This window comes from Leucoraja erinacea, unplaced genomic scaffold (assembly GCF_028641065.1).
Source record: "Leucoraja erinacea ecotype New England unplaced genomic scaffold, Leri_hhj_1 Leri_1545S, whole genome shotgun sequence".
Taxonomy (NCBI): domain Eukaryota; kingdom Metazoa; phylum Chordata; class Chondrichthyes; order Rajiformes; family Rajidae; genus Leucoraja; species Leucoraja erinaceus.
In genome coordinates this window covers 1-25,411 of record NW_026575831.1, presented here as the reverse complement: position 1 = coordinate 25,411, position 25,411 = coordinate 1, and the positions used below count along the sequence as shown (strand labels likewise).

Genomic DNA, 25,411 nt, shown 5'->3' with positions numbered 1-25,411 from the left:
ATTTAAACCAATAATATGGACTGGTCAGAGTCTTCATCAGCCCGCATGTCAAGAGCTGTGAGAGCCTTTTGGAAAAACTGTCCTATTGGAGACAGTGAAGCCCAGGTAAAGGTAAAAACGAATATGTGATGAGAGAAACGAGAGAATTTCCACCAGTGACTGTCCCTGACTGAATGGGCTAACAAATCTGGATGTTACCCTGTTTACGGATGGCAGCTCATCCATTGTTGAAAAGGGAGAATGGTTGTCAGGCTATGTGATTGTTAATCAGGAGGGAACGACCATTGAAGCAGCATCTTTTGAGGCTCCCTTCTAAGCCCAGCTAGCCGAACTATTTGCGTTGACTAGAGCCTGCACCCTGGCCGAAGAACTATCTGCAAATATTTACACGGACTGCCAATATGCTTTTGGAGTGGTTCCTGATATGGACAATTATGGAAGAATCGGGGGTTTCTAACCTCTTCAGGGACAGTGATATCTCACAAAAATGGATTTCTAATTTGCTACAGGTCATTCAGTTACCCAGTCAGCATGCTGTTATCAAAGTTAGAGTCCATACTATAGGTTAAAACCCCAGAGATATAGGAAATCGCCTTGCCGACGATGCGGCTAAGAAAGCTTTTAGGAGTCACCAAATTGTTGGGCCCCACATGATGAGGCAGACTAAAAATTATACTAGGAATAAGTCTCCCTCGAAAAAAGGAATGCCAACCATCCAAGAAGTACTTTAAATACAGGAGGACGCTCCTGCAAAGGTAAAATAGCTGTGGCAGGACCAGGGTTGTCTGTACGATCCTGTCACTAGCTTATGGGTTACGCCTGCCAGACAGACTTGCAGGTCTGACGAGCTTGCGTTGTGGGTTATTGAATTTGTACACTTTGCAACTCATTGTGGGACCAAGGCTGTAAGTGATATGCTTTTAGAGACCTGGTGGCATCTGAAACTTCTGACTTGTCCCGGCGTATCAGCCAGCGATGTCTGATTTGCTAGCAGCATAATCCAGGTAAAGGCTTGCCCTGTGAACCAGATTCCTTTACCAGCAGGTCCCTTTGAGACCTTTCAAATGGACTACATTGAGTTGGAAAGATGTCAGTGTTATAAGTATGTTTTTGTAATTATTTGTGTTCTTAGTAAATGAATAATTAGTGTAAACGCCTCTCGTGTGTGGTAGCATTATGTTTTTGAATTAATGCTGAAGTTAAGTATTTTATTTGTTGTAAATCACATGTTATAAGTGTAGGTGTGTGTCGCTTTAAAAAAACTGTAAGCAGGAGGGTGAAGTTTTTTTACAGCTACCCTCGGCTGTGAATTTAACCTCTCAATTTAAAAGGGGAAATAAGTTGATTGCTGAAACACAACCAGCTTTAATGGTTTGTTTAGATAACCATTCTGGTTGGAGAAGGGTAATAAATCAATGGAGCCAGGGAAGAAGGCAACTGACTGATAATGGGTTAATCATGAGTTAAATTGATATTTTGCTAAATCACTGGAATATAACATATTTGATCACTCCTCTTTGACAGAAAAATTGAAAGTTTGTTGGGTTTATTTAATCCGTTGTATTTTACCTGTTTTTAAGATGCAAACAGTATTATGTGACAATCCAGCTGAGATTTCAAAGTGGATTGATTGGATTGTTTGCTGAAATTTTCAGAAAAAGACAGTGTATTGGATAGTATGGAGAACTATAGAAGATGGGCATAATAAGAATACAGACCACTCCATCTGGTACAGCAAGAATAACGCCTGCGGAAATCCTATGTATTAACTTTAACCTGTGCTTTGCGAACTACTTATTTACAGGTCAGGGTTGCATATGGTGTGGCGCCAGCACTCAAAGTTTCATCTAATACTGAGCCAGGTTGCTATGTGCTGATCAGGAACTGGACGCGTAAGCACTTGGACCCACGTTGGGATGGTCCCTTCCAGGTCATTCTCACCACTCCGACCGCTGCCAAGGTCGAGGGTCGTGCTGCATGGGTTCACCTGCACCACTGCAAATTGATTGGGGAGCCCAATCAAAAGGGGGGGAGAAGAGTAATTTTATTTTCAACTCAAGAGTTTTTAGTTTTTACATTTCTGCTTTGTTTGGGAGTTGTATCATTATAAGTTTAGTTGTATTATTATAAGTTTAGTTGTATTATTATAAGTTTAATTTTGAAACCTTATTTTGCCATATGGTTAAGAATATGCGACTGATTACTGGACTGACTGACTGAAGGACGTTTAAATTGAGTAAATAGTTGTTTAAGCTAATTAAGATAGGAAATGAGTTTTTGTGAGCCTTTGCTTATTCCAGATAGATTAAAATGAGGCGATTCATCCTGCTCTGCATCCTGATGCTACAACAGATGGAGGGAAATTAAGGAAAAATTTGACGATATGTCCTGGGACAATTAAGCAGAATCTTTCACCTCTGCAAAGGAGATGTGGTACAGTGCAATGGCCCGGATGCCTTTGGAATCTGAAATGTCACCAAGATTGACTATTGCAATGGGATACTGCGTCAGCCTGATCGACAGGTAGACTTAGATAACCGACACCCTGTGGGAATTACCCTATTAGTTTCGAGGGTGCAAGTTTGACTTTTTCTGCAGACGGAATCCCTTGGAAGAAAACTCGGCAAAGGGACATTTGTATGATGGACTATGCTATCGAGAAGCATTAGAGGTATCTTTGGTTACAGAAGAAAGGACATGAGCAAAAGAGACAGTAAAAACGGGCATTGGAAGAAAGAGACTCTACCATGTTTGGACGAGCCCATAATGAATTATTCGGTGAAGGGCAAACTGTGTGTTACCCTGCTATGAAATCTGTTCAATAACCTATTTACAGTGTCTCCCGAAGGGGGAAGGACTGAACGATTAGTAAAATGTCAAGGATGAGAAGCCATTTCCGGTCAAAACTGTCACCATCCCTAATGATGAGTCCTTAGCCCCACTAGCTAACTGTTTGCCACTACCTCGTGACAATGAGCATTCTTACCAGGGTTGTGAGGATACACAATGTACAATTTTGGTCGCCTAACTATAGGAAGGATGTCAACAAAATAGAGAGAGTACAGAGAAGTTTAGGGGTAACATGCGAGGAAACTTCTTTACTCAGAGAGTGGTAGCTGTGTGGAATGAGCTTCCAGTGGAAGTGGTGGAGGCAGGTTCGATTTTATCATTTAAAAATAAATTGTATAGCTATATGGACGGGAAAAGAATGGAGGGTTATGGTCTGAGTACAGGTAGATGGGACTAGGGGAGAATAAGTGTTCGGCAGGGACTAGAAGGGACGAGATGGCCTGTTTCTGTGCTGTAATTGTTATATGGTTATAGAATTAGATCATTGGTATGGCCATATGAGCAGCAATAGTGGTTTTATGTTTGTTCATGCGAATTGCTATTGTTAGATGTATTAGTGCTAGACTAATGACAGTCTTGGGTAATGTGGAAACTGGTGAGAAGATATTATTGCAACATCTAGAAGAAGAAGAAATTCCAATGTTGAAGGATGAGGATGTTGAAAGGATGATAAATGCGCAGGTTGAAAAAGAATTGTTAGAAGATAAATGCATTAGAATGAATAAATTGGAGATGGACTAGTGGTATGAAGCCTAGAATAGTTGAGAACCCTAAGGGCTAGGGTTTGAAGCATAGCAGAGAAGTAGGGAACAGCATTGGTGTCAACAAGCCAACCTGCCGACCTACGTGGTCCGGGTTTTGGGGGCTATAAAGCATCTGAGGTTAGGTATAAACTTGGATGACTAATAAGCCAATGCTGATGAATTTCTGTTGTGTTATTATCCTATTAGTGGTCATAATATGACCAGAAGAGGGAATGAGGAAATATATTTTAAAATTGTTCAAATGATAAGTTCTTAAGGATCTTGTGTTAAGTTGCAAGAGAAGGGTTTGGAGTTGGGGCTTTCAGAAATACATGCCTCCACAAAGAAATAAAGAACAAAGAACACACACAGGAGAACAGATGGCTTATCATAAACATGGAAAGGGTGATCTGGATAGGCATATCTATTCTTTATTGCTTTGGAGCAACAATCATGCTGTGAGAAGGTGTAGTTGGTTTAGGTTGGTGTTTATAATAGAGGTTGTTAATGGGATCTTTCTCCATGACATGGGCACCATCCTTCTTCCTTTGTGACACATCTCAGAGTTTGGCTGTGTCATCTAAGGCAATTTATGGTTGTCTATGTTGGATTGTAGGCACCAAGGGTAGATACTAGTCTGTGAGATGGTTTGTGCTGTTTAGATGTGTTTATGTTGGGATAAAAGATAAGGCATAGATGATGGTTGTGTGACCTTTGCAAAAGGATTTCTTATGTGTATAAAAAACTGAGAAAGTAACTCTGTTTTAATCCAAGCCAAACGATTGGGGTCTGCATATAGTAATCTTCTATTTGCTGTGTGGAATGCTATTCGTGGGGGGGGTCGTAAAGAGACCTTACATTCCTTTCCTCCACTGATAGTAGGAGGTTGTAATTCAAAATGAAACTAGACCCGAGCTTGGAAGGAGGAATTATAATTTATCAAGTGTGACAAGTATATGGCCTTTGTGAGCTTGGAGGTGGGAATTGTGTGATTAGAACTTTGTCTTTACCACTTTGTAAGAATGGGGTAAAACTCATCTTTAATCTTTGTAATTCATAAGTAACTGTATTTTAACTAAGTGGTTGTAAGGAAATTAATTGTGAAGTGTATTGTGTTTAATTACGATTGTAAGTATTAGACTTTGTTTAAATCGGAAGTTTTAGAAATAACTTTCTTTTCCAAAAGTGAAAATATGTTTTGTATGTATGTGTTGTGTGATTGCTATATTATGTGTATATTCTGAGAAGTATTCTGTGAGAATTAGTTTATATCTGTGGTTTTACTTTAATGAAATAAAGTGATTTTGAGCAAAGAGGTTGAAGAAACCACAGAGGGGATGAAGGTTGTAAAGGGGCTGGAAAAGGGAAAATCATGTGACTATACGTGTTGTCAATCAATGGAAAGGATTTAGTTGATTGGTTAATGCAAATAAGTTAAATGTATGGTAAACCATAATGATTGGTTAATAGTTTGCCACTCCTTTTGTACTATCCTTGTCTTTTACCTATATAATGTGTTACATTTATGCCAAAGTTGTAGTTCTTTCAACCTGCCCCAGAGTTTCTAGCTCTGTGTTGGAAGGTTTAGAGAATTATCCAGCGCTGTCAGAATAAAGAATCGATTCCAGCAACAAGGGTTTGAATCAAGTTTTCTATGTCCTGTTTGCCAGCTTGTTGACCCTCTGTGTTCCCCTCCTGCAGGTTTTAGGAGCCGTTGCTGTGGACGGAGAGGGACGTGAGGGATTGAGGGTGCCGGTGAGCCCCCCATCTGCTCGGTGTGCGGGCTGAGCTTCGAGGGGCTGAGCTTCGGTGGAGGACCACATGACGGGGCACAACATGGAGAAGCGAAACATGGGAGTACACCCCTTCGTCTGCTCGGAGTGCAAAAAGAGTTTCAAGACGGCCATTGTCCTGGAGGCACACCGACGGATTCACACGGGCAAGAGGCCCCATGGCTGCTCCACATACGGCAAGAGCTTTACACAGTTGTCGCGGTTGCGGGAGCACCAGTACGTACACAGCAGTGAGCGGCCCTTCACCTGCTCCGACTGCGGCAAATGCTTCAAGTCGCCCAAGGACCTGAAGGTGCACTGGCGCCTGCACACTGCGGAGCGCCCTTACATCTGCAGCGACTGCGGCAAGGGCTACACCCAGTCCAGCAGCCTGCTGAAGCACCAGCGCACGCACACTGGCGAGCGCCCGTACACCTGTACCCAGTGCGGCAAGGGATTCACCCAGTCCGACACCCTGCTGAAGCACCAGCGCACCCACACCGGCGAGCGCCCCTACACCTGTGCCCAGTGCGGCAAGTGCTTCACCCAGTCCAGCAGCCTGCTGATGCACCAGCGCACCCACACCGGCGAGCGCCCCTACACCTGCGCCCAGTGCGGCAAGGGCTTCACCAGATCCAGCAGCCTGCTGGAGCACCAGCGCACCCACACCGGCGAGCGCCCCTACACCTGTGCCCAGTGCGGCAAGGGCTTCACCGAGATCCAGCAACCTGCTGGAGCACCAGCGCACCCACACCGGCGAGCGCCCCTACACCTGTGCCCAGTGCGGCAAGGGCTTCATCCAGTCCAGCACCTGCTGAAGCACCAGCGCACCCACACTGGCGAGCGCCCCTACACCTGCGCCCAGTGTGGCAAGGGCTTCACCTGCTCCACCCGGCTGCTGTCCCACCAGCGGGTGCACGCCGGCGACCGTCCCGTCCCCAGCCCGGTGTGTGGAGAGCGCTTTGCCATGGCCTCCCACGCCCTGTCTCACCAGCATGTGCACACCAGTGGCCAGCCCTACGACTGCCCGTACTGTGGTGAGTCGTTTGACAGCTCGCGGGGGTTGCGGCAGCACCAGCGGGCCCACGTCGGCGAGCAGCTGCTCCCACTGTGACAAGAGAGCATGGGGGCTGCGGGAGCACCAGCGGATACACACCGGAGAGAGACCCTTTGTGTGCGCTGAGTGTGGCAAGGGTTTCACCCGCATGTCCAGCCTGTGGCAGCACCGGCGTACCCACAGCGGTGAGCGTCCCTTCCCCTGCCCGTCCTGTGGTAAGGGCTTCACCCGCCTTGACCACCTGCTGGAGCACCGGCGAGTCCACACCGGCCAGCGCCCCTTCACCTGCCCGCTCTGTGGCAAGGCCTTTGCCCGCTCCTCCAGCCTGCTGGCACACCGCCACGTGGATAGATAGGCGCTGTTTAGGTAAACACAAAATGCTGGAAGGAATGGGTAACGTTTCTGGTCGAGACCCTCCTCAGTCTCGACCCGAAATGTCACCCAGTCCTTCTCTCCAGAGATGCTGCCTGTCCCGCTGAGTTACTCCAGCGTTTTGTGTCCTTTTTTGTAAACCAGCATCTGCAGTTCCTTGTTTTTAAACCATTCTGGTTAACCATCTCTGCACCTTCCCCAAAGCCTCCACATCAGTCCTGTAATGGAGTGACCAGAACTGTATGCAATACTCCAAATGCTACCTGACCAATGTCCCTTAAAGCTGCACATATACATTCCTCTCTCCTTATCTCACATCCTTTTATCTCCTTATTTTCCCTCGCCTCTGTCACTTACTTCACTCATCTGCCGATCACCCCCTCATCTGTCAACATAGTGTCAGTCTGAAGAAGGGTCCCGACCCGAAATGTCACCTATCCATGTTCTCCACAGATGCTGCCTGACCCACTGAGTTACTCCAGCACTCTGTGACACGTCACCTATCCATGTTCTCCACAGATGCTGCCTGACCCGCTGAGTTACTCCAGCACTTTGTGTTATAAACATAGAGTGATACAGTGTGGAAACAGGACCTTCGGCCCAACTTGCCCACACCGACCAACATGTCCCGGCTACACTAGTCCCACCTGCCTGCATTTGGTCCATATCCCTCCAAACTTGGCCTATCTATGTACCTGTCTATAACTGTTTCTTAAACGTTGGGATAGTCCCAGCCTCAACTACCTCCTCCGGCAGCTTCTGCAGTTCCTTGTGTCTCCCTCACCCATATCCACCTATCACTTCTGAAGAAGGGTCTCAACCTGAAACATCACCCATTCCTTCTCTCTAGAGATGCTGCCCGTCCCGCTGAGTTACTCCAGCATTTTGTATCCACCTATCACTTGCCAGGCTTTGTCCAGCCCCCATCTCTCTTTTCCAGCTTCCTCCCCCCACCCTCTCCAATCAGTCTGAAGAAAGGTCCTGACTCAAAACGTCGTCTGTCCATTCATGGAAACATAGACAATATGTGCAGGAGTAGGCGATTCGGCCCTTCGAGCCTGCACCGCCATTCAATATTCTCATGGCTGATCATCCAACTCCGTATCCTGTACCTGCCTTCTCTCCATACCCACTGAAGGGCCACATCTAACTCCCCTCTTAAATATAGCCAATGAACTGGTCTCAACTACCTTCTGTGGCAGAGAATTCCAGAGTGCTGGAGTAACTCAGTGGGTCAGTTTCAGAGGAGGCGCTGTCCTGAACGGCTGCCTGTCCTGCAGCTGTCCGTTTTTTTCCCCTTCTTTTTTGTTATTTTTAGTTTGTTTAGTGTACAGTCAGGGGGTCTAATCTTTTTATGTGTGGGGGGTGGTGGGGGGGAGGGGGAAACTGCTTTTCCAAGTCCCTACCTGGTCGGAGGGGTTGCCTTCCTCCGAGCAGCGTCTTCGACCCGTCCTCGCGGCCTAACAGCGGGTCCTGGAGCGACGTTTTCCTGAGGGGCCTGCCCAGAACATCGGCTTTGGTGGCGGCGCAGAACATCGGCTTTGGCGGCGGCGCGGCGCTGGAGCGCTGTCGTGGAGCGGGCGATGCCTTTCCTGGGTCGCCGCGCTGGAACTCCAGTATGCTGGGACTGCCGAAAACATCATCGGTGAGCCGCGGTTCTGCGGAGCGGCCAGCTGCGACGCTGAACTTTACATCCCGGAGCCTGGGATCTCTCGCAGAGATCGCCAGTGTGTGGAGCTCCGTCCGGCGCGGTTAGGTTGGCTTGGAAGCCGCGGGCTCCGTTGGGAAGGTGGCCGTTCCTGGCACCTCAAGCCGCTGGGGATTCTCCCGACGCCGGAGTACCATCACCCGGCGAGAACATCGGGCGCCGTGGCGGCGACTGTGGAGGCCTCAATAGGCCCGACTTTGGGTGGACAAGAGGATGGGGACTGAACTTTGTGCCTTCCCCCACAGTGGGAATCACTGGGGGGATGTTTTATGTTTGGTGTTGAATTTCTTCATGAATACTTTGTTGTATTTTTTATTAGTGTGCTGCAAGGACATCAGAATTTCCCCTTGGGGATTAATAAAGTTTATTCAAGATTCAGAGATGTGAAAAATGTTTTCTTCATCTCGGTCCTAAAAGATTTCCCCCTTATCCCGCTGCTGACATATTCATTTCACTTGCACTTATGTGCAATGTGACAAATAAACCGTATTGTATTGTATATTATTATTCTTAAACTGTGACCCCTTGTTCTGGACTTCCCCAACATCGGGAATAATCTTCCTGCATCTAGCCTGTTCTAGCCTGCATCCAGCCAGTTCATTGGCTATATTTAAGAAGGAGTTAGATGTGGCCCTTGTGGCTAAAGGGATCAGGGGGTATGGAGAGAAGGCAGGTACAGGATACTGAGTTGGATGATCAGCCATGATCATATTGAATGGCGGTGCTGGCTCGAAGGGCCGAATGACCTACTCCTGCACCTATTTTCTATGTTTCTAACCCCCTAAGAATTTTATAAGTTTCTAAAGCGGTGGAGGAACTCAGTGGGTCAGGCGGCATCTGTAGAGGAAGGGAATATAAGGCGACCACTCCCACCTCTCCTTTCCAACTTTCTCCACCCCCCACACCAAGCAGTGTGAAGAAGGGTCCTGACCTAGAATGTTGCCTGTCCATGTTCTCCAGAGGTGCAAGTTACTCCAGGAGATTGTGTCTCTTTTTGTAAACCAGCATCTGCTGTTCCTTGTATCTAGACTAGGCGTGCATTACACCCTACACTTGCGCTCGGTCCACCAAGGCCTGCTGGATCTCCCGGTTGCCAACCATTTTAACTCCCCTTCCCATTCCCACACTGGTCTTTCTGTCCTGGGCCTCCTCCATTGCCAGAGTGAGGTGACACACAAACTGGAGGGACAGCACCTCATAGCTTACAGCCCAATGACATGAACATTGAATTCTCCAAATTAAACGGACATCCCCCCTCTCCCTCGTGGGCCATCTCTTCGTCATTCCTCTGTCTTCTTCTCGCTGGTGAAAGGCGTCAGGATTAATCCGGAGTCACCGCTTCCCTATTTTAAGCATGTTTTAAAAGGATGTTTTAGTGTTTCATGGGTTTTTTTTACATTGGGGGGTGCGGGGGGAATTGTGGGAAACTTTTTTTCAGTCACTTACCTCGACGGAGATGCGATTTTTCTCCTTTGTCGAGGATCGCCCGTGAGGAGCTCCAACCTCGGGGCCTGTGGACTTTAACACCGTGAAGCCCGCGGTCTCCGGTAAGAAGAGGCCGACTCGGGAGCTCCATGCTGCGGAATGTTCCAATCCTTCCCGACGCCGGAGTTTCCATCATCCCGACTCGACGGCTTCGGACATCGGACCGTCGGCAGCGGCGACTGCGGAGGGTTCAACAGCCCCGACCACAGGTGAACAAACGAGGAAGGTGATTGAACTTTATTACCTTCCATCACAGTGAGGAATGTGGATTCCACTGTGGTGTATGTTACATTTTTATTTTATGTGGCTGTGTGTCTTGTAAAAGTGGATAAGTCTACAGGTCCTGATGTTGATTCACGTTTCTCTCTCACATCGGTTGTTTCGACAATAATCGACCAGGCACCGGGGTTGCTTTAAACGTACGTGTATTGAGCAGGAGTCTCCACACAGGTTACAACCTGGCAAAGAGACAAGCTGCCTGCTCTTAATTGCAAGGCTCTTTATATGTTAATGCCACCGTTTAGCACCTCCCACATTCCCCCGATCAAAGAACCAACACGTTGGAAGAATACAGGAAACCAAGTATGTACATATAAGGGGATGATAGAGGAACCACACATAATCTCAGACCAGTACATCCCTTAGTCTTTCTGGCTAGGGGGGGGAGGTTGTGTATTCCTTAATCTTGTCAGACTGGGCCTGTGATCCTTTATTCATGACTACACAGTAACTGCAAGACATTGTGTATTCCCTCCTAACAGCCTGTTCCAGCAAGTCTGGTCAGCAGCCATCTTATGTCCTTTGTTTCAGTCTACCTGGCCAACCATTTTGTCTTTCAGAACAATCTTATAACATTGATTCAGAATTTCTATTCATCATTCCCCCCTTTTGCCATTCTTATGGCAACACTCATAGTCCATTTAAAAGTCCCATTCGCCGAATCTCGTAACCTTTTAGTTCCCTGGCCAAGGCTTCTTGGACCGTCTGACCTTTGTCCCCTAATTCTCCTTCCTCACTCACTTCATCGTTTTTGCTGTCGTTGGGGAATGGTAACAGTCTCTCCTGCTCACGCTGTAAGATCATCATTCGTACAGAATTTTTAGTTTCCTCGGGGGTGGTCCCCAAACCCAATAAAGCCACCATTAATCGGGCTATGATACCCTTTACAATAGCAATCCCCACAAATAAGCAAGTAACTACTATAGCAGCATAGATGGCAATGCTGATGATCCAGTTGTATACTCCCCCTAATCCCCAATTCCCCCATCCCTGGTTTTCATTTATTCCATCCAAAAAGGTGGTAATCTCTTTCTGGTGTTGTGTGATGTTGCTAGTCCGGTCTTGAACCCCCATCATACATTTCCCTTTTATGACGGTACAGGTCCCCCCTTCTCTAGCCAAGTAATCGAGCGCATATCTATTTTGTAGGGAAAACATCCTCATTTCGGCCATCTGGGTTTTTACTGCCTCCAAGGCTCCAGTTGTTGCATTGCCCAGAATTGTCAGGCCACAAACAAGGTAATTTCGGTTTTTGGCTGCTTCACCTCCACCCACTCCTCCCATGGTTAGCATGCTTAATAATCCCCATCCAATGGCATGTCCGTAGGTAGCTCCCCTAACCCCTGGATTTCTCCATTGCGCGCAAAACTCGGCCGACACTGTCCTTCGACGAACCCGAGCCATGGGTTTAGTCCATTGCTCGGGACAAGGTACCGTGGTTGGCACCAATGCTCCAACTGCCACGTTCTTGGGGAAAGGGGGTTTTAGGACATTGGTTCCTTTCCCATTAAAGAAAAAGTAATATCCTTCCTCCGTATATAATGATCCATTACAGCCCCTTCGGGTATTAATGACCTCCCCCTCCAGACCAGTCCCTCCACGCTTCACTGATCCCATTGCTATAACTAGGGATTGGCAGGTGATGGGATCCTACTGTCAGATGGGTCCCGTTGGCCCATCCACACAACAACTGAAATCCAGCATTTACGGGGATACAGTCCTTAGACACCTGACATTGGACTCCATTATAGGTAAGGTTACATGTGGAGCCGTGAACGGGCCCTTGCAGAGCGCAAGTGAGGTTATTTTTAACATTTATGACTATACACCCGTGTCCTTGGTTACTAAAACAATTTTCATATTGCCTGTTGTCATTATTGGTGGTGAAGTTACATGGCCTAGCCGGTGCTCTTGACGCCGTCCTAGATCCATTGTAGCAAATGTCGTAGGAGTGGTTATTGTTCTTAGGGAGCGGTAAGCAGTTGGCCGGTGGAGCGAGAAGCCTATCATAGTTGATGCTGACGGGTTTAACAGGGACCGTTTTTTTTTTCCTGGCACTTCACCAGTCGTTCAGTTCTGCCCCATGCAGGGGATGGGGTAAACAGGGAGGTAACTGATGTCATTTGTGGATAACAAACCACCTGCCCCTTCCCGAATAGCTCGTTGTGTGCCTGGATGAATAAATTGGAGTTTTCTCGTTCCCCTCTCTTTCCTCGTTTGTTCCGTCCGTATTCAGTCTTTGTCCATTTCCAGCCGAAACCGATTAACCCTGCAGTGGTCGCCACACATATTAATGCCACGAAGACCCTCATCTCAGCGATTTATTTCGTATCTGTGAAGACAAGGGAGGAAAAAAAAAGAACGTGCAATTTCATGGCAAAATTAATTTGTGCCCTGCTTTCCGTGGACTGGATCCCCCTCCCTGACCTCAACCTCCCCCCTTTGCTTGGTGTCACCAACCACTTTGCAATGGTGCAAATGCACCCATGCCGATCGTCCTTCTACCTTTACCGCGGTGGGGGTGGTGAGGAGAACCTGGAAGGGGCCCAACCATCGAGGAGAAAGGGTGTCCTTACGAACCCAATTCTTAATCAACACATAAGAACCCGGGGTGATCCGTCCATTAACGGGAAATTCTATGTCGCCCACATAAGCGGCCTTGACCTCCCCATGAATCTCACGCAGGGCCCTTGTAAGGGCAAGGACGTAAGAGACCATCTCCTCCGTCATGTGATGCAACGTCATTGTGGCCGGGATAATGTCTGTCCAAGGGGTGCGCAGAGGTCGGCCATAGATGATCTCTGCAGGAGACAACCTTGTCTTCCCTGCTGGAAGGACTCTGATCTGGAACAAAGCAACAGGCAACATTTTAACCCAGGTGGAGCCTGATTGGTCCACCAGCTTGGCAAGCTTGGTCTTCAGGGTCTGGTTCAAGCGTTCCACCATTCCTGCAGCTTGTGGGCGATAAGCACAATGCAGCCGCTGGGTTACGCCCAGCTGTCGGTACAATTCTTTATTGATAGCGGCAATGAAGTGAGGGCCGTTATCCGAACTGATGGTGTTTGGAACCCCGAAACGAGGAACAACCTGCCGTAATAAAATAGACACCACCGTAGAGGCAGTGCAATCAGTGGTTGGAAAGGCTTCAATCCACCTAGAAAACACATCAACAATAACAAGTACATGTTTATAACACTGACACTTAGGCAAATCAATAAAATCCATCTGCAAGGTTTCAAACGGAGCAGTAGGTAATGGAGTACGACCCGTCTGGCAGACAACTCCTTTACCAGGGTTGTGTGTAGCACAGGTGAGGCACCGTGCACTAGTTTGGGCTGCCAAAACCTTAAGTCGAGGATGCCACCATGCCTGTAAGAGAGCGTCTACTAGCAAGGTGGCCCCACAGTGAGTGGCTAAATGTAGGCAATCAATGACCCAGGTCGCTAACTGGTCTGTCATACAGGTCTGTCCGGCCGGGGTGAGCCACAATCCAGAGTCAGCCTTCCGACAGCCCAGCTGCTCCCATTCCATTATAACATTAGCAGAGGCGTCCCCCTGTAAGAGCAATACATCATTTATGGTTGGCATAGGTTTCTCAGATTCAGACGAGCCCATATAAAGGCTTTTCACCTGCCTCATCATACTACCCACCACTTTAAATCTACCGCGTGAAGCACACTTAGCCGCATCGTCAGCCAACCTGTTACCGATTTGGACTGGGGAATCTCCTGTCGTGTGGGCCGCACATTTGATTACAGCTACCGCAGAGGGCAGGAGGATAGCATTCAACAGGTCAGAGACCAGGATCTGATTGGAAATCTTATGGCCCGTCAAGGTAAGGAATCCCCTGTTTTTCCATAACTGTCCGAAATCGTGAACGACTCCAAATGCGTATCGGGAGTCGGTGTAAATATTGACGGAGCGCCCCTCCGCGAGAACACACGCTCGGGTGAGGGCAAACAACTCAGCCTGCTGAGCTGAAAACGGAGGGTCAAAACTGCCACAATCCAGCAAGATTCCATCTTGCTTAACTACCGCAAAGCCTGACAGTCGGCGTCCCTGCTCGTTGATGGACGAACTTCCATCAGTATAGAGGATCAAATCTGGAGAGGCTAGAGGTTGATCGCTAAGGTCAGGGCGCGGACTGGTATCCGCGAGAATAGCCTCCAAGCAGTTATGGTCGCATGGAGCGAGGAGATCAGGAGGAGAGCAGAGAAACGCAGCAGGGTTGATAGTGGTGCAGTGCCGGAACTGTAGCTTGGGATTATTCAACAGGTAGATCTCATATTTATTTTGTCTGGCTGAGGTCAAATGCTGGGTCTGGAGTTGTCCCAGTAGGGCGGTCACAGAGTGGGAGGAATATACGGTAATGTCCTGCTGGAGAGTCAGGTTGGCGGCCGACTGAAGACTATTGTATACCGCTGTTAAAACCTGTGTACAATGGGGATACCCCAGTGCCACAGGGTCCAACTTGGATGAATAATACGCCACTGGTCGGTGCTTATCCCCATGCAGCTGGGTCAAAACCGCAGTGGCACATTCACCCAGGACGGTACAATAGAGCTGAAAAGGTCTATCATACAGGGGTCGCCCCAGCGCAGGAGCCTTCTGCAGGGCCTCTCTTAGATTATTGAACGCTGTCAAGGCTTCACCTGACAATACAAAGGTACTTTCCTCACTGGTGTAAGGGGTCAGGTGCTTTATGTCCAGGGCCACATTCGGAATCCACTGACGGCAGTAGTTGATCATTCCCAGCCACTGTCGCATTCCCCTGGCTGACGTGGGGGGGGCTGTTCTGTAAATGGGGTCTGTGCGGCTCTCGTCCAACCGACGGCCTTCTGCCGAGATTATGACTCCGAGGAATTTCACCTCCTTTTGTCCAACATGTACTTTGGAGGGGGACACAACGTACCCCAATGTCTCTACAAAGTTCAACAACAAAATTATAGCTTCCCTATTCTGCTCCTCCGTTTCACTGGCCACTAAAAGGTCATCGACGTACTGGATCAATGCAGACCCCTCAGGTAACTGCAGGTTTTGTAATTGCTGCTGCAGACAACGAGAAAATAGGGTCGGTGAGTTTACAAAGCCCTGTGGCAATCTGGTCCATGTGTACTGTTGTCCATTATAGGTGAATGCGAACAGGTACTGACAGTCCGGATGTAAAGGAATCGAGAAAAAGGCATGTTGGAGATCCACCGATCCAAAGACTGTTGCTTTAGCCGGGATGGTAGCAAGAATATGTGCTGGGTTAGGAACAAGAGCATGTAATGGTTGTACTATGGCATTGATGGCCCGCAGGTCCTGGACTAGACGATACTGATTCGGTTTTCCTGGTTTTGGGACTGCGAGAATTGGTGTGTTGCAGCAGGACTGGCAGGTGATCAAGATACCTTGCTTCAATAGTCCTTTGGGTAACACATCGATACAGGGTACGGCCTGGACTTTCAAGGGATATTGTTGTATAGATGGCATGGCTACACCGGGCTTGACCTTCACTAGGACTGGTTCAACATTTGTAAGTCCTACTTGAGTCTGATCATCCGCCCATACTTCCGGATCAGTAAATTCCACAATATCTCGGCCCTTATGGTGTCTCAAGGTACCCTCCTGAGTAGGTCGGGTGGGTGAATAGGTAATGGACAGGTCGGAGGTAACTTGCTGGGGGCCTTGGGTATTTTCATCTGATCCCTTCAAGGCCTGAAAAACCATTGGTCCGAGGTCTTTGGCGGTATATGGAAAGTATACTTTTAGCGTAAGATGAGGTGCGATGCCAGGACTTTGCCTCCAGTTGGACATAGATATCGACACGGCCAACGCTTCTCCTTCCCGACCGGTTACGGTAGCCAACTCGGTGATGGTCCACTGACTGCCCTCATGGGGCCCAAAGAATTGCTCCAGTTCCGAGTTGGATCCACTCGCATCATATGCAAGTGTGACTTGGTCCTCCAAGTCCAGGCTCCACCATTGGGGTGTTCGATGCTGATAGCACTGTCGATGTGGAGCGTGTTCAACCTCTATGGAATGCGGCTGACATACAAGCAGAAGCTGTAGTCGACAAAGTAGGTCTCGTCCCAAAACATTAATGTCCAGATTGTTAGTCACCACAAATTGGTGCATAATGCGGATTCCTTCATATTGGACAGGCACTGGTACAGTTAGGGGATAAGGGTGTGGAATTCCATCAAAGCCTTGTAACATTTCATGCTGTCCAGTAGTCTGGAGGGCTAAGGAACATTGTACTGATGAAACAGTTGCTCCGGTATCAACAAGGAAGGAGTGTGATTCGTTATTAACTGTCATCTTCAGGTGTGGCTCCGGGATACTGTCATTCCTCCTTGTGGGGGATATCGACAGCATCTTTGGTGGTCAATTTTCAAAGGGGTTTTGGTGTATTCCTTGGAAGGAGGGAGAGGGACCTGGGTACCCTCCTCGGGGTCCTTGTTGGCCTTGCTGTCCAGGCTGTCCGTATTGTCCCTGGTTTGGGTGTCCTCTCTCACTTCCTCGTCTTTCTCCTTGCTGATTATCGCTTGGACAATCTCGGCGTACGTGACCTTTGCCTCCACATTCCCAACAAATCAGGGGTTTTCTTGGTCCCCATCCTATTCCTCCAGATGGCCGCTGGTTGTTCCCTCCGCGGGGTGCATATGGTGGCCCGTACGGGGAGGCATTAGGTCCGTTCGGATGTCCCCAAAGGAAAGGGTACGTATTGTGCTGGCTATCCATCCATACCGGAACGCAGGACTGGTGCTCCTTCTGGTATCCTCGAGTCTCCGCGTGCGGAGGTCCTTTGGGTTTTGGCGGCTGCTCTCGGGTGATAACATATTCCGTCTTTACCTTTGCTGGTGGATCCCCAGCTTCTCCTCTCTTCCATAATGCACATACGGCGCGGCACATATCAGGGGTGGTCATGCCGGTCCAATTTAGATTATTAGTCTTAACGCTGGTACCGACGCCGTCGGGCAAGCAGAGCATTAGTGTAGCACAGAACTGGGGAGATTGCTGACCGGTGTTAAAGTTCTGGTCCCCAGCATGCGAGCCATACACATCCTTAAATCTTTCCAAGAAGTCCTCGGGGTCCTCATTTCGCTTGGGTTTCTGATCCAGTACCTTGGGCAAGTCAATAGGTTTTCTCAGGGTCGCTTCGAGGGCCGCCAGGAGTAGGGTCTTCCGCTGTTCATCTCCGGCAACTCCCGGGTGCACGGCTTCCATAGCAGCGTGGTTATTGTACCCCAGCTGGGCGAGGAACTTGCCCCACTGCGTTCGATTCAGGGATTGTCTGACCAGACTCCAGGCGTCTAAAGAGACGGCTTGGTAGGCGTCCAACATGTTGCCGATGAACTCGACAAATCGTCCTGGGCACTTGACTTTGTCTGGTGCCCCATTCAGGATTATCAACATATCGTTTGGTTTCCACGGAGCATACACCTGGATGGTCGCAGGGGGCCCTCCTGCTACAACGGCCACTCCGGCAGCTGCGGGATTCGGGACTGTTCTCATTGGCATTTGTCTTGCGCGTGGGTAGTGCTTCTTCTTCCTAGCCCTTCTAGCCTCTTCCTCCCTTCTCTCGTCTCTGTCTTCAGATGCCGTGTCCCCTTCGCTCTCCCATTCGTTATTATCGTCGGAGGTTGAAAAGGTGGAGCTGGAGGGGGATTGTGTTCGCCGCTGTGCCATATTCTTTTTGTTTTTGTTCCGGGGGTTCAGTTTAGTTCTGCCTCCCACGGAGTCAGTGGATTGTGGGGCACCAGGTGAGTATGGAGGGGGTCGGCCTGCGGGGGGGGGGCACTAGGGACACTAGGGACAACTGTCGTCCTGGTGGTCTCCCCTGAATGGGACCGTCTTCTGGGGTTCAGCGAGGGTACGGGAGATTTGGAAACTGGTATCTGGGAAGAGCGAGTTTTAATCTTGGATCGGGTAGCAGGATTTGGAGCAGCGGACACAGGACTGTCAACGGGGGCAGGCTGGTTCAACGGGGGTGCTCCACGGACTCCCCAAGGATAATCCTCTACCTCCTCCTCGTCATCACCTCCCAAATCTATGCCAGCCATCGACTTACGTAAGTCTTTATCTACCTTGGCCATATTTTCTCTCTCTCTCTCCTGACGATCCTTACTTTCCTTAGCATGCCTACATTCCTGTTTTAATACTGTCACTGACTTCTCCTGACCCCCCTCGGTCAGGGGTATTCCTAGTTTCAAGGCATTACTCTGCCAACTGGCCGTTAAAGACCGTGCCTTTTCTTTGTTATAATGATCGATCCACAACTGAATGGCCTTTTTATATATTTTTTTTTATCCGTTCTCCATATTACACTTTGGGCTCTGGATAACACACTCATATCCTTGGAACCCCCTTCAGGCCATTCATCCTTCCCCAGTTTATGAATGAGTCCTCCCGACATACGCCTAAAGGTCTCCTCCATTTCTGGATGCAAGAAACATAGCTGATGTGATGGCCGGTCTGGGTGACAACTGGTGTCCATACCATTACCCATTTTTAAACTTATACTATTACACACAATATTTCAGGGTTAACCGCGAGTCCTTGGTTCCACCGTATCTCACTCGGTCACTTCAATTCCTGACCTTCGCGTGGAGGATTTCCTCTCTTAACAACCAGTCTAAGGCGGACTTTCTGTGAGATACGGAGGTACTTTGGTCTCGGCTAACACTCAATACTTGCTAACTCTTTCAGGGTTAACCTAGAGCCCTTGGTTCCTCCGTATCTCACTCGGCCACTTTAAAGTGGACTTTCTGTGAGATATGGGGGTACCTTGGTCTCAGTTAACGTGTCAATACTAGTTAACTTTATTACACAAATATCACAACAAAATTTCAGGGTTAACCGTGAGTCCTTGGTTCCGTCGTATCTCACTCGGCCACTTTAAAGTGGACTTTCTGTGAGATATGGGGGTACCTTGGTCTCGGTTAACACTCAATACTTGCTAACTCTTTCAGGGTTAACCTAGAGCCCTTGGTTCCTCCGTATCTCACTCGGCCACTTTAAAGTGGACTTTCTGTGAGATATGGGGGTACCTTGGTCTCGGTTAACACTCAACACTTGTTAACTCTTTCCTAGTTAACTTCCTATACACAGTGCACTCCTCTTATATACCGTCTACGGTCCCCCTCTACGGGGTGTTTTATCCGCTCGATCAGACTAGGATAATCCTCGAGACGGCCCTATCCCCGTGCCCACAACCGGAATGTTCGGATGTCGTCCCACCAACTGACGCAAGTCAGCGAATTACCCTGCTACGCCGGGATACAAGGAAGGACCAAGAGGAGATTTAACTAAATCTACTCACTTGGCTGCGCACCCTTCACATCGATCCCGTCGCCCAGTGGATTCACTCGCCGGCTCGATCAGTCGCTGGTTAACATCCCACTTCTGACACCAAATGTTGATTCACGTTTCTCTCTCACATCGGTTGTTTCGACAATAATCGACCAGGCACCAGGGTTGCTTTAAACGTACGTTTTATTGAGCAGGAGTCTCCACACAGGTTACAACCTGGCAAAGAGCCCTTTTCCTAATCGGCCACCATTCAGATAATCTTGTTCCTTTTTAATTAATATGGCTGTATGGTAATTCAAATATCACTGTACCTTAATTGGTGCATGTGACAGTAAATATGGATTGAACTAACTCTCTTGAAAACATCCAGTGAATTGGCCTCCACTGTCTTCTGTGGCAGGGAATTCCACAGATTCACAACTCTCTGGGTGAAAAAGTTTTTCCTCATCTCAGTCCTATACAACCTGCCCGTTATTCTTAAATGGTGGCCCCAGTTTCTGATAATATCCTAGTTATATAATTAATTGTAACGTAAGTTGTTTTATTAAGTAAAGATTAATTTGACTTCTTTGGGTTTTGGGTTCTGAAACTTTGTAATTCTGTGCTGTAGATGAGCTGGGTGAAATTGGAGGCCAGCATTCAAACTGCATCCAAGCTGCTTCCTGTTGTGCCCAATCAAAAAATATTGACAGCAGTGGGAGAGGATGTGTTTCCTGAGAAGGTGCTGGCTTCTGTCAACAGAAGCCTTGAGAGAAGATGTGTTTCCTTTGGAGTTGGGTCTCTGTAACCAGGAACTTCTGTGGGTAATTGATACAGATCCTTAAACATTGTTTAAGAAGGTACTGCAGATGATAGACCTTTGACTAAGTTCCTGTTGTTTGGGGGTTTGTAACTAAAGTTTGTGATCAAAATAACCATAGCATGAGGAGTATTATGTCAGTGTCAAGAATGCTTTGAATGGGTATACTCTGGGATTGATGTGTTAGACATCATTGCTCCAACTATGTATAGACATGTGACTACGTTTCCAAAATACTATAAAAAAGATGCTGTATATCTTTGTTCATTAGAGTGATGGCCCAGGAGTGTTAAGTATGTGTTGCATACTTGACTTTGTATCACCTGGCACTCTCGCCGGCTAAATGATCAGTAAAGCTTGTGTTGGTTGATCTAACTTATTGTGAGTTGACTGTTTTAAGAAATGGACCTCAACAGTTCTGGACTCCCCCAACATGGGGAACATGTTTCCTGCATCTACCCTGTCCAATCCCTCACTAATTTTATACGATTCTATAAGATACTCGCTCATCCTTCTGAATTCCATTGAATACAAACCCAGTCGACCCATTCTTTCAACATATGTCAGTCCCGCCATCATCATCATTTCCTGAGAAGGTTGGCATTTTCTTTCATTATTGATAACACAACATGAATTCCGAAGAACAGTCAGGTCAGGAAAAACGTGCTTCATTTGTTAGGCAAGGCACAAATGCGTCAAGACTTTCTTTTACATATCCCCGATCCTAATTCCAAGACTTTCCCATTGGCTATATGTCTTATCAATAAGAGACGGTTTAAATAAAGGGTTATTCGCTATTGGCATTAACAATGATAGATTTCTTAATTTTAAAGATAATTTTATTTGTTTCCAAATTCTTATTGTACCATATATAATTGGGTTCTTCTTATATATTGTGTTATTCAGTTTTTTGGGGGAGAAGAGGATCGTTCCTATATTACAAGGATGGCAATCCTCCTTCTCCATTTTTATCCATTCTCTGTTGGGTACAACTATCCAACCAATAAATCATATTCTTAATATGCACTGCCCAGTAATGAGAAGTAATGCACTGCCCGAGATGAGAAGAACATTTTTCACACAGAGAGTGGTGAATCTCTGGAACTCTCTGCCACAGAGGGTAGTTGAGACCAGTTCATTGGCTATATTTAAGAGGGAGTTAGATGTGGCCCTTGTGGCTAAGGGGATCAGAGGGTATGGAGAGAAGGCAGGTACGGGATACCGAGTTGGATGATCAGCCATGATCATATTGAATGGCGGTGCAGGCTCGAAGGGCCGAATGGCCTACTCCTGCACCTAATTTCTATGTTTCTATGTAATACATAAAATTCGGAAGTGAAAGTCCCCCGACCTCTTTTGGTTTACATAAGTGTTTTTTTGTGATTCTATGTGATCTATTGTCCCAAATATAATTAGCAATATTAGAGTCTAATTTTTTTTTAAATATTTTGGTATATATACCGATATAGACTGAAATAGGTATAGTAATTGTGGTAGGAAGATCATTTTTATTGCATTTATTCTACCTAATAGTGATAAGGGAAGTGTTTTCCAAAATTTAATCAGCGTATTAAGTTTATTTAATAAAGGTATGAAATTAGCGTTGAATAATGCTTTATATTTTCTAGTAATCTGAATACCCAAATATTTTAAATTTTTCTGTTGCGATTTTAAAGGGGAACTTCAATAAGTGTGTAGGTTCTTGAGGTTTTAGTCATGATTTCACTTTTATTCCAGTTTATTCTATATCCAGAAAAAGACCCAAATTCCTCTATTAAGTTTAATCAATTTGGTATGCTCGTTTGTGACTTTGTAATACATAAAAGTTTATCGTCTGCATATAATGAGATTTTATTCTTTGAGTCCCTGGTATTATAGCCCTGAATATTCGGATGAATTCTTATACTTTCAGCCAGGGGTTCTATCATAAGGGCAAATAGCAGGGGTGATAATGCACATCCCTGCCTATTACCCCTTGATAGTTTAAATTTTTGAGATAACATGTTATTAGTTAAAATTCTTGCCATCGGTTTATTCTTGCCATCGAAGATATGTACGAAATGGGAAACCTACTATCATTCCAACAATTACAATTAAAATTTAAATTGAAAAACAACCAATATTTTAAATATCTTCAGATTTGCGATTTCATGAAAAAATATATACAAGAATATCAAAAAATAACCTCTGAAGTATTGGAAGAAGCAATGAATATTGAAGCTGCCTCACAAAAATTAATATCATATTTATATAATAGTATTCTAAATATAGACCTACCATCGACAGAGGTACTTAGAGAAGAGTGGGAACGGGAACTAATGATAAAAATCACGAAGGTTACATGGGAAAAATACGATATATATTCACAAATGTTCAATTAATGTAAGACATAATCTAATTCAATTTAAAATTGTACATAGATTATATTATTCAAAAACAAGATTGAACAAATTTTATCCAAATATATCCGCCACTTGTGATAAATGTCTAGCCCAAAAGGCAACTATAACACACTCCTTAGTTTCCTGCATAAAACTTTATAGATTTTGGAATGATATTTTTTGAAATATTTACAAAATTATTCAAGACAAGAATGGAACCTAATAATGAAATGATTATATTTGGCGTAATGGAAGATGGGAATAAATTGAACACATCTCAAAATCTATTCTTTAACTATGGTTTAATAATGGCAAAACAATTAATACTTAAATTTTGGAAGTGTACATCAATACCAACGCTTAAAATGTGGATTGCAAGTATGTTGGACACCGCTCATCTTGAGGAAATGCAGTTCCTCCTAATGATAAATCGGACCAATTCATAACGAGTTGGTCTCCATTCGTCGTTTTTTTGGAATCATATGGTGCAACACAATTGTAAAAAATAACTGTTTCAGGACTGGACGAGGGTTGGTCAAGATTATAAATAATGATCTCCTTTTTTTTATTTTATTTTCTTTTTTCTATTTTCTCTTTCTCAACTTTCTTCATTTACTCGTTTTCTTTCTTCACACACTATATATTTCACATCTTTCTATCCTTTACTATCTAACTTATTTTTCTTATTCTAATTTTTTTCAATGTAACAAAAAAAAAAGAAGTTGTACATAAAATGTATTATGAAAATATATATTAGGCACTTTGGTGCCATATGACTGTACTTACTTCTAATAAAATAAAAAAATAAATAAATAAAAAACTTTCTTTTAAAAAAGCCACTTTCAAATGCTTTTAATTGTTTGAGCCAGTGGAAGCCAGCTGGTACTGTGAGCAGTCAGCTGTGTGCAGCTTGGCTCACTTTTGCATTTTCACTTGGGTACAGTATGAATGAGAAGATGCTGGTGCTGTTGCTTGTCTGCTCCTCGACAGGGCCAAGGAGGGCTTATATTAGGAACACTTCTCCATCCGTTCCCCACCACGGATGGCTGACCTGCTGAGTTCTACCGGCACTTTGGAGGGGAATGGCCAGGCGACGTGTCGGGTCTGGACCATTCTATGGACTCGTGGAGTCGGGGGGGGAGGAGGAAGCTGGAAAATAGAGTTGGGGTCGGGACAGACTTCAGGATTTCATTTGGATGAGGGGAGTCTCCTCAAATTGGAGAATTTTGTGTTCATGTCATTGGGCTGTATGGAACAGATAGGTGACGTTTCAGAGTGCTGGAGTAACTCAGCGGGTCAGGCAGCATGTGTGGAGACGCGACGGTCGCCGGCGTGCACTCGCTGGTGGGACAGCAGAAAGGTGGAGCGGGTGAAGCCCTTGCCGCACTGGGCGCAGGTATAGGGGCGCACGCGGGTGTGGGTGCGCTGGTGTTCCAGCAGGCTGCTGGAGTCGTTGAAGCCCTTGCCGCACTGGGTGCAGGTGTAGGGGCGCTCGCCGGTGTGGGTGCGCTGGTGCCTCAGCAGGTTGTTGGACTGGGTGAAGCCCTTGCCACACTGGGCACAGGTGTAGGGGCGCTCGCCGGTGTGGGTGCGCTGGTGCACCAGCAGGCTGCTGGAGTGGGTGAAGCCCTTGCCACACTGGGCGCAGGTGTAGGGACGCTCGCCGGTGTGGGTGCGCTGGTGCTTCAACAGGTTGCTGGAGTAGGTGAAGCCCTTGCCGCACTGGGCACAGGTGTAGGGGCGCTCGCCAGTGTGGGTGCGCTGGTGCATCAGCAGGTTGGTGGAGGTGGTGAAGCCCTTGCCGCACTGGGCACAGGTGTAGGGACGCTCGCCGGTGTGGGTGCGCTGGTGTATCAGCAGTCTGGTGGAGGTGGTGAAGCCTTTGCCGCACTGGGCACAGGTGTAGGGGCGCTCGCCGGTGTGGGTATGTTGGTGCTGCAACAGGGTGCTGTATTGGGTGAAGCCCTTGCCGCACTGGGCACAGGTGTAGGGGCGCTCGCCGGTGTGGGTGCGCTGGTGCTTCAGCAGGATGTCGGAGCGGGTGAAGCCCTTGCCGCACTGGGCGCAGATGTAGGGGCGCTCGGCCGGTGTGGGTGCGCTGGTGCATCAGCAGGTGGTTGGACTGGGTGAAGCCCTTGCCGCACTGGGCGCAGGTGTAGGGGAGCTCGCCGGTGTGGGTGCGCTTGTGCTTCAGCAGTTTGCTGGACCTGGTGAAGCCCTTGCCACAGTCGCCGCAGGTGTAGGGCCGTTCCCCGGTGTGCACGCGCCTGTGCACCTTCAGGTACGTGGACGTCTTGAAGTCTTTGCCGCAGTCGGGGCAGGTGAAGGGCCGCTCACTGCTGTGCACCCGCCGGTGCTGCCGCAGCCCTGACAACTGGGTAAAGCTCTTCCCGCAGGTGGAGCAGTCATAGGGCTTCTCGCCCGTGTGTACCCGCCAGTGGGCCTTCAGGACCATCACCGTCATGAAGCTCTTGCCGCAGTCCGAGCAGTTGAAGGGGCGTTCTCCCGTGTGCACCCGCCGGTGGGCCTCCAGCTTGCTCGGGCTCTGACAGGCCTTGCCACACACGTCGCACTCACAACGCTTCTCCTTGTTGTGCCCCGCCATGTGGTCCTCCATCGAAGCACAGCCCCTCGAAGCTCAGCCCGCACACCGGGCAGATGGGGGGGG

At 47.4% G+C, this 25,411-nt stretch overlaps 2 protein-coding genes and 1 pseudogene across 2 annotated transcripts; 1 reads left to right on the top strand and 2 right to left on the bottom strand.

Moving 5' to 3' along the window:
- Nucleotides 1-5,341: 5,341 nt before the first annotated feature.
- On the top strand, nucleotides 5,342-8,881 carry LOC129715956 (zinc finger protein 239-like). Its single transcript, XM_055665843.1, has one exon. It carries the CDS (start codon nucleotides 5,415-5,417, stop codon nucleotides 6,477-6,479), a length of 1,065 nt encoding a protein of 354 aa, XP_055521818.1. The 5' UTR covers nucleotides 5,342-5,414; the 3' UTR covers nucleotides 6,480-8,881.
- Nucleotides 8,882-12,459: 3,578 nt separating this feature from the next.
- On the bottom strand, nucleotides 12,460-16,569 carry LOC129715955 (uncharacterized). The gene is made up of 2 exons (XM_055665841.1): nucleotides 12,982-16,569; nucleotides 12,460-12,598 (listed from the first exon to the last, which is right to left on the bottom strand). The coding sequence occupies exons 1-2, from the start codon at nucleotides 16,567-16,569 to the stop codon at nucleotides 12,575-12,577; spliced, it is 3,612 nt and encodes a 1,203-aa protein (XP_055521816.1). The 3' UTR covers nucleotides 12,460-12,574.
- A 7,011-nt stretch (nucleotides 16,570-23,580) lies between these two features.
- LOC129715954 (zinc finger protein 135-like) lies at nucleotides 23,581-25,405 on the bottom strand (annotated as a pseudogene).
- Nucleotides 25,406-25,411: the final 6 nt, after the last annotated feature.